A 12,650-nucleotide genomic window follows, 5' to 3' on the forward strand; every position below is an offset into this window, starting at 1 on the left:
CCGAGCGCCAAAATAGTGGTCCCTCCCCCACATATGGGGTATCAGCGTACTCAGGACAAATTGCACAATAACTTTTGGGGTCAATTTTCTCCTTTTACCCTTGGGAAAATAAAAAGATATTGTTGCTAAAAGATCATTTTTGTGACTAAAAAGTTAAATGTTCATTTTTTCCTTCCATGTTGCTTCTGCTGCTGTGAAACACCTGAAGGGTTAATAAACTTCTTGAATGTGGTTTTGATCAGCTTAAGGGATGCAGTTTTTAGAATGGTGTCACTTTTGGGTATTTTCTGCCATACAGACCCCTCAAAGTGACTTCAAATGTGAGGTGGTCCCTAAAAAAAAATGGTTTTATAAATTTTGTTGTAAAAATGAGAAATCGCTGGTCAAGTTGATTCCAAAATTGTGCTGATGTAAAGTAGACGTGTGAGAAATGTTATTTATTAACAATTTTGGGTGACATATTTCTCGGTTTTAAAAGCATAAAAATTCAAAGTTTGAAAATTGCAAACTTTTCACCAAATATGTTTTTGTTTTTTTTACACAAATAAACGCAAGTTATATAAGAAGAAATTTTACCACTAGCGTGAAGTACAATATGTCCCGAAAAAACATACTCAGAATCGCCAAGATCCGTTAAAGCGTTCCAGAGCTATTACCTCATAAAGGGACAGTGGTCAGAATTGAAAAAATTGGCCCGGTCATTAACGTGCAAACCACCCTTGGGGGTAAAGGGGTGAAAGATGTATGGTTTGACCCTTTTGATTTCCAGTTTCAGACAAACTATTTTAAGGCTTTTTTTGTGGTCAATAATTTTAAACAGACTTGTATATTAAATGCACAATAAGATATAGACCACTCCAGAACCCAAGGTGTATTTTTGTTACTGGCTAGCAAAAACAACTTTTATAGTCATCAAAAGAAAATAGCCTAAAAACGTTGCTACCAGTTCCAAATTCGCCACCTAGCTCCTGGGATACTCCTACCACCAGCCTTTTTACTGACCGTATAGATGGCACAGATGCCACCACTGTACTATGATCGGGGTTAACAGAAAGAAATGTAACTCGTTGCGTTTATTCATTTTAGCAATTTACAAAGAGGAGCAGGGGCTGGTCCAATGTCTACAGAGACCCAAATCCCACCTACTGTTAGAAACTGCTACGGTTTGTGAATTCTCGGCCTTACAAAACGAACATTACAGAAGCCCTGAAGAAGAAAAAAACAACTTCTCAATGATAATTTCTCTCATTGTATAAAACAAGGGGCTCAGTTACAAACTCTTCTAAAGAAACCTGTCTCTGGTTATAGAGGACCACCGCCTCCGCCCACAGTCAACAAGCCTTCTAGTAACAAACCCGAATTACATTAATCCGGATTATAGATTACAGCACTGATGAATGGTGGCGCTCTCTAAGGCTAGTTTCACACTAGCGTTTATGAGCGCAGCGACGGCCTGTGCACCGTCGCCGCTAAGCCCCGCCCCCTGTCGTGCCCCCGCCGGTAGCTCCGCCCACCGGCACATGACGCTGCATGCGCCCTGCGTCCCCTATCTTTATCACAGGGGGCGCAGGCCGTGCGCAGTATGCGTTTGGCGGCGCATGCGTCCTTTTGACGGTGCGCCGACCTGCGCCAAACGCAACCTGCTGCAGTTTGGTTGCGTCGGCGCACCGTCAAAAAGGCGCATGCGCCGCCAAACGCATACTGCGCATGGCCTTCGCCCCCTGTGATAAAGATAGGGGACGCAGGGCGCATGCAGCGTCATGCGCCGGTGGGCGGAGCTACCGGTGGGGCGCGGCAGGGGGCGGGGCTTAGCGGCGGCCGTGCGCAGGCCGTCGCTGCGCTCATAAACGCTAGTGTGAAACTAGCCTAATTGAATAAAATATAATGATTCTTCAAAGCGCTATTCACACTAATAACAAACCATACAACCCCTATCCAGAACATTAACCACAATGTCCCAAAACCTAGTGAGAAGGGCACTTCACACAATCATATAACACAAATCCCATGAATATAACATGGAACAAAGAAGAGATCCCAATAATGCTGAAAAATCATTTTACTCAAACAAATTTTTAAAAACGACAAAAGCATAATGCCATATAGGGGACGCCGTAAACACTCAAAAAATCATCATGAGGAGAAAATATACATGACCCAGACTAAAGCATGTGTGAGCCAATCACATAACAATACATGTCAATTATCCAGATTCCATACTATAAAAGACCAGTCCCCTCACCCCGACGCGCGTTTCGCTGCCTGCTTCTTCGCCGCCTGCTTCTTCGCCGCCCCCGGAAGAAGCAGGCGGCGAAACGCGCATCGGGGTGAGGGGCCGCTGGACTACTCTCCCATAGAGGTAATTATACATCTTTTGCTCTGTACACTGTGGCATTTTTATGATTAGGATTTCTTGCCTTACATGGTGACTGTGTTATTACACACGGCCTTGCAGCATTCATGCCTTTAGTTCACAGAGAGACTTTCCTTACTTTTGGGGAGGGACATCTTTTGAATATAATCATCTATTTTGGACATCACCCATGGTCTTTTATAGTATGGAATCTGGATAATTGACATGTATTGTTATGTGATTGGCTCACACATGCTTTAGTCTGGGTCATGTATATTTTCTCCTCATGATGATTTTTTGAGTGTTTTCGGCGTCCCCTATAAGGCATTATGCTTTTGTCATTTTTAAAAATTTGTTTGAATAAAATGATTTTTCAACATTATTGGGATCTCTTCTTTGTTCCATGTTATATTCATGGGATTTGTGTTATATACCCTATCCAGAACATGCCAACCTTCACCAGCCTGGCGGCTTCGGAGAAACACTTTGAGTGACCCCTTCATGAGAGTAGAAGGGACACTTCATGAGTCCATCATCATTTACACAGCTTCACAAATACCTGCTAGGAAGCGTCAGCTGCACAACTAACCCCAATGCCTCATGTATGGAAGGCGTTAAAGTGGGAGGAATGACTTTTCTGCGCTCAGGCCACATTAAACCATGCACAAAAGTTCCCTAGCACATAAAATGCCAACCATCCCCCCTCGGTATCATTAGGGGCAGCTCGGTGCACTCCCCACTCTCTGCACACTAGGAATACTGAATAGTTTAACTGTTGAGGGCCATTTGTATTCTGACAGCATCATGAGTTGTGTTACAGAGGAGTTATCACTATGTAAGCCCTATTCACTCTCCCTTACATAGGTTTTCGGTAAATTCGGCTCTAGATGCAGTGGCTGCTGCTTCACTATTGATTATAAACAGAGAACCAAAACACACCCTAACATTCTATTACGGCAGCCATTATTTGTACAGCGGGACAGTCTCGGCATATTGGATACAGTATTAGTGATGGATGGGGAAAGTAAAGCTCCTGGGGCCTAAATGTGATACAAATCCTTATAAATCGTACATGGAAGAAGTAGTAGTCAGAGATAGGAGACAAACACATCATAAAGTAGCAAAGCTTAGCATGTCACTTGGGAGCACTCATTATCTGCTTTTACATGGGACTGCAAATAACTAAACTGTGTGATATTAATTCAGGGCTTCCATTGTGGAACGTGAAAGCTCCAGAAGAACAATGCAGCCCAAGAGATGGTGGCCACGAAGCCAGCTCTGCTGAGATCGGAGCCAACGCCATAACGGGGTTGCAGTTTGCTGCTTTGTAGGCACTGGTTGGAAACAACAGTCAAAGTTATTGAAGTATCATCCATATTCTATGTCACCGTGTAGAAACCAAATGACATTTCCGGGTAGAGAAAATGCAGAATTCTGCACCTTCCTCAGATTGTCAGTACTATAATTACAAGCCAACTAATTAATATACCACAGAAGGGGGACTTGTTATATGTTGGTTCTGAAAAACCAGACATAAATGCAAAAAGTGTCATCCTACTAAACCTCACAAGGAAATCTTCTGCAGATCACAGACTACAAGCCCCAGCAAGCTGCCATCATGAGAGCTGCAGCTGTAACATTTCTGGGAGGCAAAGCTTAAAAACCAACATCCCTACACTACAATTTCTGGGATTACATGGCAGATGGCTTACTTTGTAATTTACTAGATTAGTGGTGCCAACCTTTGGCTCCCCGCAGTCTCTGCCAGCCTGGCTAGTCTGGTAACAGCCATGTATTCATGGCATTCCTACCACTGACATGAAGGCCCAAACTCTTAAAGGGGGACATCAAACTCTTAAAAAAATAAATAAAAATAGCTGCAAATGTTCTAAGAGAAAAAAAAAAACCACTATGCCCATGTCAGACTATAAATTACACTTGGGCCACGGTCACACGGTCAGTATTTGGTCAGAATTTTACCTCAGTATCTATAAGCCAAAACCAGGAGAGGAACAGTCAGAGGATAAGTAGAATAGAAACCCGTCACCGTTCCTGTATTTATCACCTACTCCTGGTTTTGGCTTACAATAACTGAGGTAAAATACTGACCGTGTGATCGTGGCCTAAAAGGGAATCTGTCGGTGGATTAATGCCTCGGAACCACGGGCAGCACAGATCAGAGATTGGCTCCATTACTGCAGCTGTGTATGTGTTACCCTGAAGTGCTGCGGAGCCTCACAGACATTATGGGGACTATGGCCGATGTGAGTAGGACTAGCCCCTGGCGGCCTCCCTATACGTCACTCCTCTACAGATAGGTCTCTTGCTTAAACAGCATCAGCCATATGGCATGATACCCTTAAGCAAGTGACTATGACCGTGCACAAAGCAGCCCAGTGCCGTACTACTGGCATTGCAGTTCAGCAACAGGAGCCATGATGCCAGTAGTATAGCATATGACTGCTGCAATAGCGGATTGGCTTCAGCATTCACGTGCCAGTACCTGGAGCCCCACAGAAGCTTCTGCGCTGGACTGCTGGAGGAAAGAAGAGGGGAGTAGTATTTATTTTTTTGTTTTATAACGAGAGTAAATGACAACATTCAATATTCCCTTTAAACTGGATAACGCCCCATTGCCCGAGAGTCACCAGGTGATCGTAGTGTTTGGTGCGGTCACTGTAAGGCCTAACATGGCATGTATTGCATTACTAGTCACTGTAGGGATGGCTCAGGTATTGAATGTGTCTTTTTTGACACTAATAAGGTAACTCCTTCCCGCCAGCCCCATAAAACCGATTTCCAATCCCCTCCTCAGCACAGGAGCCGTCTGCCATGAGAGGTACCGCTGACCTCCGACTGCACCGCTGCCCTACATTTTAAATGTTCCGAAAAGATTTCTGGATGAAACTTTTCAAGTTGTGGCTTGGAAGAATTTTCCAGGGAGACTTTGAAGTGCGCAGAGACAAAACTGAATCCTGAGCCTGATATTGCTAATAAAACTTTTATAGCGCACTTGGACACAGCCTATGGAATTTTCTTCCTCTTTTTGTTGCAGGCTCTGGATACATATTACAGTCTGGGATCACTCACAGGCAAATCTGTGTAACCATTTGTCTACAGCAGCTGTTGGGGGCAGTGGCTCCCAGGATTTAGACAAGACTTTTGGCAGGGAGTGGGTTAATCGCACTGTCAACAATATTATCCTTACACTTCCCTGGACTCAGACAGATCTAAAGCAAATAAAGGAATTTTCTGCACAGAGCAATACCAGATGCCCCTGAATGAGACTTGCTAGGCAAGACAGAAAAGACACAGGAACCATGTTGGCGCTTACAATACTTTGACAGTAATGATGGCTTTTGTTGCCATGTCATAGTATAAGGCACAAATACAACCAAGTATTAATATAGCATCTCATCAAAATAAATGCAGTGCACATTAAAGGGTTAATCAAAGACATCCAACATGTGTGATAAAGACTCTGCTGTACACGATCAGCCCCAGCACACACAGGGTCTATATATAGCGAGGGCACAGTGACACAGGGGGAGAGGGGTTTGGGAAGGGGACACACCTCAGATCTTTGGAGCTGCAGGAAGTTGCTGAGATAGCTGGAGTGGATGGAGGAGTTCAGGTCAGAGGGGCTCTTGGAGTAGCTGTTCAGATCATGGTGGGAGGCAGGACTGGACTCTGGTCTGAAGGCATCAAAGGCGCTGGGCTGGTGGGTGTCCTGCAGGGATAGGTAGACCCAATTGAGGAGCTGGGCAGGCTGGTAAACTGAAGCAGTGGCGTCTATGGCTGACAGCAGGCTCATCTTGTCCCCCAGATACCCTGCAGCCTCCAGCCCCCTCCTGTGCTTCTCTTTGCTCTCTCGTCTCCCTCTTCCTCCTCTTCTTTCCTTCTTCCTGCCCCCCTATCTTTCCTTCCTATAGGGATTGGGCAGAGGGCTCAGTGAGGGCATTGCTGCAAACTTCTGGCCGCTGCTGCTGCTGCTGCTAAACTTTATTCTCTGCAATCCGCTATGTGACTCGGGCCCCGCCCATACCGGGCTCCGATTGGCCAATGTCGCTCGCTCATCTGCATGGACAGCAGCGACTGCTGGATCTTCCCTGGGCTCAGCCCTCTGCTTCAGGCACGCGCTGGTACACTGCTCACTGAGCAGCCGGCGGGAGCTGCAGCACTCTCCAGTGTCCGCAAGGCGGGAGCTGCACCCATCTCTGTCAGGAGCTGCACTCATCTCTGTCAGGAGCTGCACTCTCCAGTGTCCGCAAGGCGGGAGCTGCACCCATCTCTGTCAGGAGCTGCACTCATCTCTGTCAGGAGCTGCACTCTCCAGTGTCCGCAAGGCGGGAGCTGCACCCATCTCTGTCAGGAGCTGCACTCATCTCTGTCAGGAGCTGCACTCTCCAGTGTCCGCAAGGCGGGAGCTGCACCCATCTCTGTCAGGAGCTGCACTCATCTCTGTCAGGAGCTGCACTCTCCAGTGTCCGCAAGGCGGGAGCTGCACCCATCTCTGTCAGGAGCTGCACTCTCCAGTGTCCGCAAGGCGGGAGCTGCACCCATCTCTGTCAGGAGCTGCACTCATCTCTGTCAGGAGCTGCACTCTCCAGTGTCCGCAAGGCGGGAGCTGCACCCATCTCTGTCAGGAGCTGCACTCATCTCTGTCAGGAGCTGCACTCTCCAGTGTCCGCAAGGCGGGAGCTGCACCCATCTCTGTCAGGAGCTGCACTCTCCAGTGTCCGCAAGGCGGGAGCTGCACCCATCTCTGTCAGGAGCTGCACTCATCTCTGTCAGGAGCTGCACTCTCCAGTGTCCGCAAGGCGGGAGCTGCACCCATCTCTGTCAGGAGCTGCACTCATCTCTGTCAGGAGCTGCACTCATCTCTGTCAGGAGCTGCACTCATCTCTGTCAGGAGCTGCACTCTCCAGTGTCCGCAAGGCGGGAGCTGCACCCATCTCTGTCAGGAGCTGCACTCTCCAGTGTCCGCAAGGCGGGAGCTGCACCCATCTCTGTCAGGAGCTGCACTCATCTCTGTCAGGAGCTGCACTCTCCAGTGTCCGCAAGGCGGGAGCTGCACCCATCTCTGTCAGGAGCTGCACTCATCTCTGTCAGGAGCTGCACTCTCCAGTGTCCGCAAGGCGGGAGCTGCTCCCATCTCTGTCAGGAGCTGCACTCATCTCTGTCAGGAGCTGCACTCATCTCTGTCAGGAGCAGCACTCTCCAGTGTCCGCAAGGCGGGAGCTGCACCCATCTCTGTCAGGAGCTGCACTCATCTCTGTCAGGAGCTGCACTCTCCAGTGTCCGCAAGGCGGGAGCTGCTCCCATCTCTGTCAGGAGCTGCACTCATCTCTGTCAGGAGCTGCACTCATCTCTGTCAGGAGCTGCACTCTCCAGTGTCCGCAAGGCGGGAGCTGCACCCATCTCTGTCAGGAGCTGCACTCATCTCTGTCAGGAGCTGCACTCTCCAGTGTCCGCAAGGCGGGAGCTGCACCCATCTCTGTCAGGAGCTGCACTCTCCAGTGTCCGCAAGGCGGGAGCTGCACCCATCTCTGTCAGGAGCTGCACTCATCTCTGTCAGGAGCTGCACTCTCCAGTGTCCGCAAGGCGGGAGCTGCACCCATCTCTGTCAGGAGCTGCACTCATCTCTGTCAGGAGCTGCACTCTCCAGTGTTCGCAAGGCGGGAGCTGCACCCATCTCTGTCAGGAGCTGCACCCATCTCTGTCAGGAGCTGCACTCATCTCTGTCAGGAGCTGCACTCATCTCTGTCAGGAGCTGCACTCTCCAGTGTCCGCAAGGCGGGAGCTGCTCCCATCTCTGTCAGGAGCTGCACTCTCCAGTGTCCGCAAGGCGGGAGCTGCTCCCATCTCTGTCAGGAGCTGCACTCATCTCTGTCAGGAGCTGCACTCTCCAGTGTCCGCAAGGCGGGAGCTGCTCCCATCTCTGTCAGGAGCTGCACTCATCTCTGTCAGGAGCTGCACTCTCCAGTGTCCGCAAGGCGGGAGCTGCACCCATCTCTGTCAGGAGCTGCACTCTCCAGTGTCCGCAAGGCGGGAGCTGCTCCCATCTCTGTCAGGAGCTGCACTCTTCAGTGTCCGCAAGGCGGGAGCTGCTCCCATCTCTGTCAGGAGCTGCACTCATCTCTGTCAGGAGCTGCACTCTCCAGTGTCCGCAAGGCGGGAGCTGCACCCATCTCTGTCAGGAGCTGCACTCTCCAGTGTCCGCAAGGCGGGAGCTGCACCCATCTCTGTCAGGAGCTGCACTCTCCAGTGTCCGCAAGGCGGGAGCTGCACCCATCTCTGTCAGGAGCTGCACCCATCTCTGTCAGGAGCTGCACTCATCTCTGTCAGGAGCTGCACTCATCTCTGTCAGGAGCTGCACTCTCCAGTGTCCGCAAGGCGGGAGCTGCACTCATCTCTGTCAGGAGCTGCACTCATCTCTGTCAGGAGCTGCACTCTCCAGTGTCCGCAAGGCGGGAGCTGCACTCATCTCTGTCAGGAGCTGCACTCTCCAGTGTCCGCAAGGCGGGAGCTGCACCCATCTCTGTCAGGAGCTGCACTCATCTCTGTCAGGAGCTGCACTCATCTCTGTCAGGAGCTGCACTCATCTCTGTCAGGAGCTGCACTCTCCAGTGTCCGCAAGTCAGAAGCTGCACTCTCCTATGTCCGCAAGTCAGGAGCTGCACTCATCTATGTCAGGAGCTGCACTCTCATATGTCCGCAAGTCAGGAGCTGCACTCATATCTGTCAGGAGCTGCACTCTCCTATGTCCGTAAGTCAGAAGCTGCACTCTCCTATGTCCGCAAGTCAGGAGCTGCACTCATCTATGTCAGGAGCTGCACTCTCATATGTCCGCAAGTCAGGAGCTGCACTCATATCTGTCAGGAGCTGCACTCTCCTATGTCCGTAAGTCAGAAGCTGCACTCTCCTATGTCCGCAAGTCAGGAGCTGCACTCATCTATGTCAGGAGCTGCACTCTCATATGTCCGCAAGTCAGGAGCTGCACTCATATCTGTCAGGAGCTGCACTCTCCTATGTCCGTAAGTCAGGAGCTGCACTCTCCTCTGTGGGACTGGTCAGGAGCTGCACTCTCCTCTGTGGGACTGGTCAGGAGCGCCATCACTTTCATATGTCAGAGGCTGCCCTAACATGTCAATATGTCAGGACCTGCACACTTTTTGCCATGGTTTATTCACACTGCGGGGCTGGGAATCTCGGGCGCAGATTACTGCACATGACCAAGATTCCTGCCCCGCAGTGTGAATAAACCATAAGTGACTGCAGGGCCGGATCTCTGGCCGCCGACGTCATGACAGAGGACAGGCGCCATGATTTGAAAATAAAGATTTGGAGGCGGAGACACAATGCAGGAATACATGATGATGGATGTGAGGCGTCTGTCAGATGGGGAAACACCTGCCCCCCTGACAAATATCAGGTATGTCTGACCAATTTTAAAAACGATTATTTCTGCGGTGCAAGGTACCCTAAATAAAAGAGCCACCTTGACAAATATGCAGCATTAGTGCTGCACAAGGTGGCTCTTTTACTTAAAAACACCTGCGGGGGTGCCAGGTTCCATTTAAGTAAACATATAGGTTGTATGAGCACGGGACTATGGGATGGAGGATAATCATTATAATTTGTTATAACTAACCACCGCTAGTTACTATGCCCGGGCAATGCCGGGCTCTTCAGGTAATATATTTATAAACAGCATAGAATGATTTGAATTACAATGCAAAGAAGCAGTGTTATCACTCACCAGTCTGCAAATGTTGGCTGTAATCCTGCTGTATGGAGGCAGAATGGGGTTTTAGGCCTGTAGTATAATGATCTCCGGCTTTAACTTATCAGCTTCCGCATATATATATATATATATATATATATATATAGTAAGAGTCTTCACCATAGTGTATAGCATCAAGAACACAATCTGTCAAAGGACACTGTCTGCAGTGTTGGAGGAGGACACGATGATGGATCTGAAGCATTCCCTGAAGTGCCTCCATGGTTCCGTCATAATCGCCTCCTGAAATTACCTCATTTCCGGTCAGCTTCCAGCACGTCACTTCCGGTGGAACGTCACGTGCGAATTTTGCTCCTCGGGGCTCCGCCGTGTTCTCCTGCGTCCACGGGAAAAGTAAGCTCCCAGCCGGGGCAGTGAGGCAGACTCTCTCTCAAAATCGGGACTGTCCCGTTGGGAGGTATGACTGCTCCCAACCATACACCTTGTACACGTATCGCTCCACACACCACATACACACACGGTTCCGCTTTTTATGCCTCGTACACACACGGCTCCGCTCTGTACACCTCACACACAAACGCCTCAACTCAGTACACACATGGCTCCACTCCGTCAAACTCGTACACATGCGGCTCTGCTACGTACACCTTGTACACACGTGGCCACGCTCCGTAAGCCTTGTACACACATAGCTCCGCTCCGTAAACTTTGTACACTTGCGGCTTTGCTCCATACACCTTGTACACACGCAGTTCCACTCCGTACACCTCGCACACACGCGGCTCCACTCTGTACACACACGGCTCCGCTCCGTACACCTTGTTCACACACAGCTCCACTCCGTACACATGCGGCTCTGCTCTGTACACCTCGTACACGTGCGGCTCTGCTCCGTACACCTCATACACGTGCGGCTCTGCTCCGTACACCTCATACACGTGCGGCTCTGCTCCGTACACCTTGTACACGTGCGGCTCCACTCCGTACACCTTGTACACGTGCGGCTCCACTCCGTACACCTTGTACACGTGCGGCTCTGCTCCTACACCTCGTACACGTGCGGCTCCACTCCGTACACCTTGTACACGTGCGGCTCTGCTCCTACACCTCGTACACGTGCGGCTCCGCTCCATGCACCTCATACACACACGGCTCCGCTTCGTCCACCTCACACACACACGGCTCCGCTCCGTACACCTCACACACGCTCCGTACACCTCGCACACGTGCGGCTCCGCTCCGTACACACACGGCTCCGCTCCGTACACACACGGCTCAGCTCTGTACACGTCGTACACGTGCGGCTCCACTCCGTGCACCTCGTACACGTGCGGCTCCGCTCCATGCACCTCGTACACACACACACGGCTCCGCTCCGTCCACCTCACACACACACGGCTCCGCTCCGTACACCTCACACACACGTCTCCGCTCCATACACCTCACACACACGTCTCCACTCCGTACACCTTGTACACAGACGGCTCAGCTCCGTACACTTCGTACACACACGGCTCCGCTCTGTACACCTCGCACACACACACAGCTCCGCTCCTTACACCTCGCACACACACGTCTCCGCTCCGTACACCGTGTACACACACACAGCTCTGCTACATCCACCCTGTAAACTCCCCTGACCCCACACATAAACTTACTTCCCCTCATCCTGCACGATGACAGCCAGCACAGCAGAGTCCTGCGTAAAACAAGGGCTAGGGCTGTGCACAGGACCTGTGACGAGGTCACAGGAGGGGAGGAGTCAGGGGTCACATGATCAGGGGGCCCTGACTCCTTCCCTCCTGTGACTTCATCAGTTACAACAAGCCTCTTGCACGACCGCAGCACCACGTGCAGAAGTTAAATTGTAGGTGCTGCGGGTAGAAGAGCGCATAATGCCGTGGCCCCCTGCTGCCTGCCGCTTGAGCAGCTGGCTCAACTTAAATCATTATAGCTGCACCCCTGCATGCGGTGCTGGAGGCAGGAGGGGCCCACTCTCCCCCGGGGCCCCTGTTCAATGCACGGGCGGTAGGTCCGCCCCTGCTAAACATGAAAGGGAAACACTGAGGCTGGGACAGGGAGTGGGGAACGAACAGACGCGGGCAAAGTCAGCAACAGCAGCAGGACAAATCAGGGTACTACCAGAGTCAGATACTCACGCCATAGGCAGAAAATATAACTGACATGGCCTGCAGGACGCAGCAGGAAGAAATAGCAAACCTGAATCCAAAATGAGGCCAGGCAAAGTTAACTCTTGACATGATCAGCCCGGGAAAAGGGCAGACAGGACTCAAAACACGGACTGGATCATGAAAGTACCCTCTCAAGGGGGGCCACCGGATCCCCAGGTTTTCCAGGATAACGTGGATGAAACGCCCGAACCAGATGATCGAAATGGACGGAACGCGCCAGAACCCAAAGATAGATCCGCAGGACCGTAACCCTTCCAATGGACCAAGTACTGAAACGAACTGCGAACCCTCCAAGAATCGACAATCCGTTCAACTTAATACTCAGTCTGACCATCCACCGAGACAGGAGGCTGAGGAA

The 12,650-nt window shown here is 50.7% G+C and overlaps 1 protein-coding gene across 1 annotated transcript in view; it reads right to left on the minus strand.

Moving 5' to 3' along the window:
- The window catches only part of ZCCHC24 (zinc finger CCHC-type containing 24), a 204,455-nt gene extending 198,100 nt beyond the window's left edge, over positions 1 to 6,355 (minus strand). The window contains exon 1 of the mRNA XM_073574766.1: positions 5,928 to 6,355. Within this exon, the coding sequence (XP_073430867.1) occupies positions 5,928 to 6,167 (240 nt within the window). The 5' untranslated portion in view covers positions 6,168 to 6,355. The remainder of the gene's footprint in view (positions 1 to 5,927) is intronic.
- Between the last annotated feature and the right edge of the window lie 6,295 nt (positions 6,356 to 12,650).

Source organism: Dendrobates tinctorius, unplaced genomic scaffold (assembly GCF_039654945.1).
Source record: "Dendrobates tinctorius isolate UK_male_01 unplaced genomic scaffold, ASM3965494v1 ptg000040l, whole genome shotgun sequence".
In the NCBI taxonomy this organism is placed as follows: domain Eukaryota; kingdom Metazoa; phylum Chordata; class Amphibia; order Anura; family Dendrobatidae; genus Dendrobates; species Dendrobates tinctorius.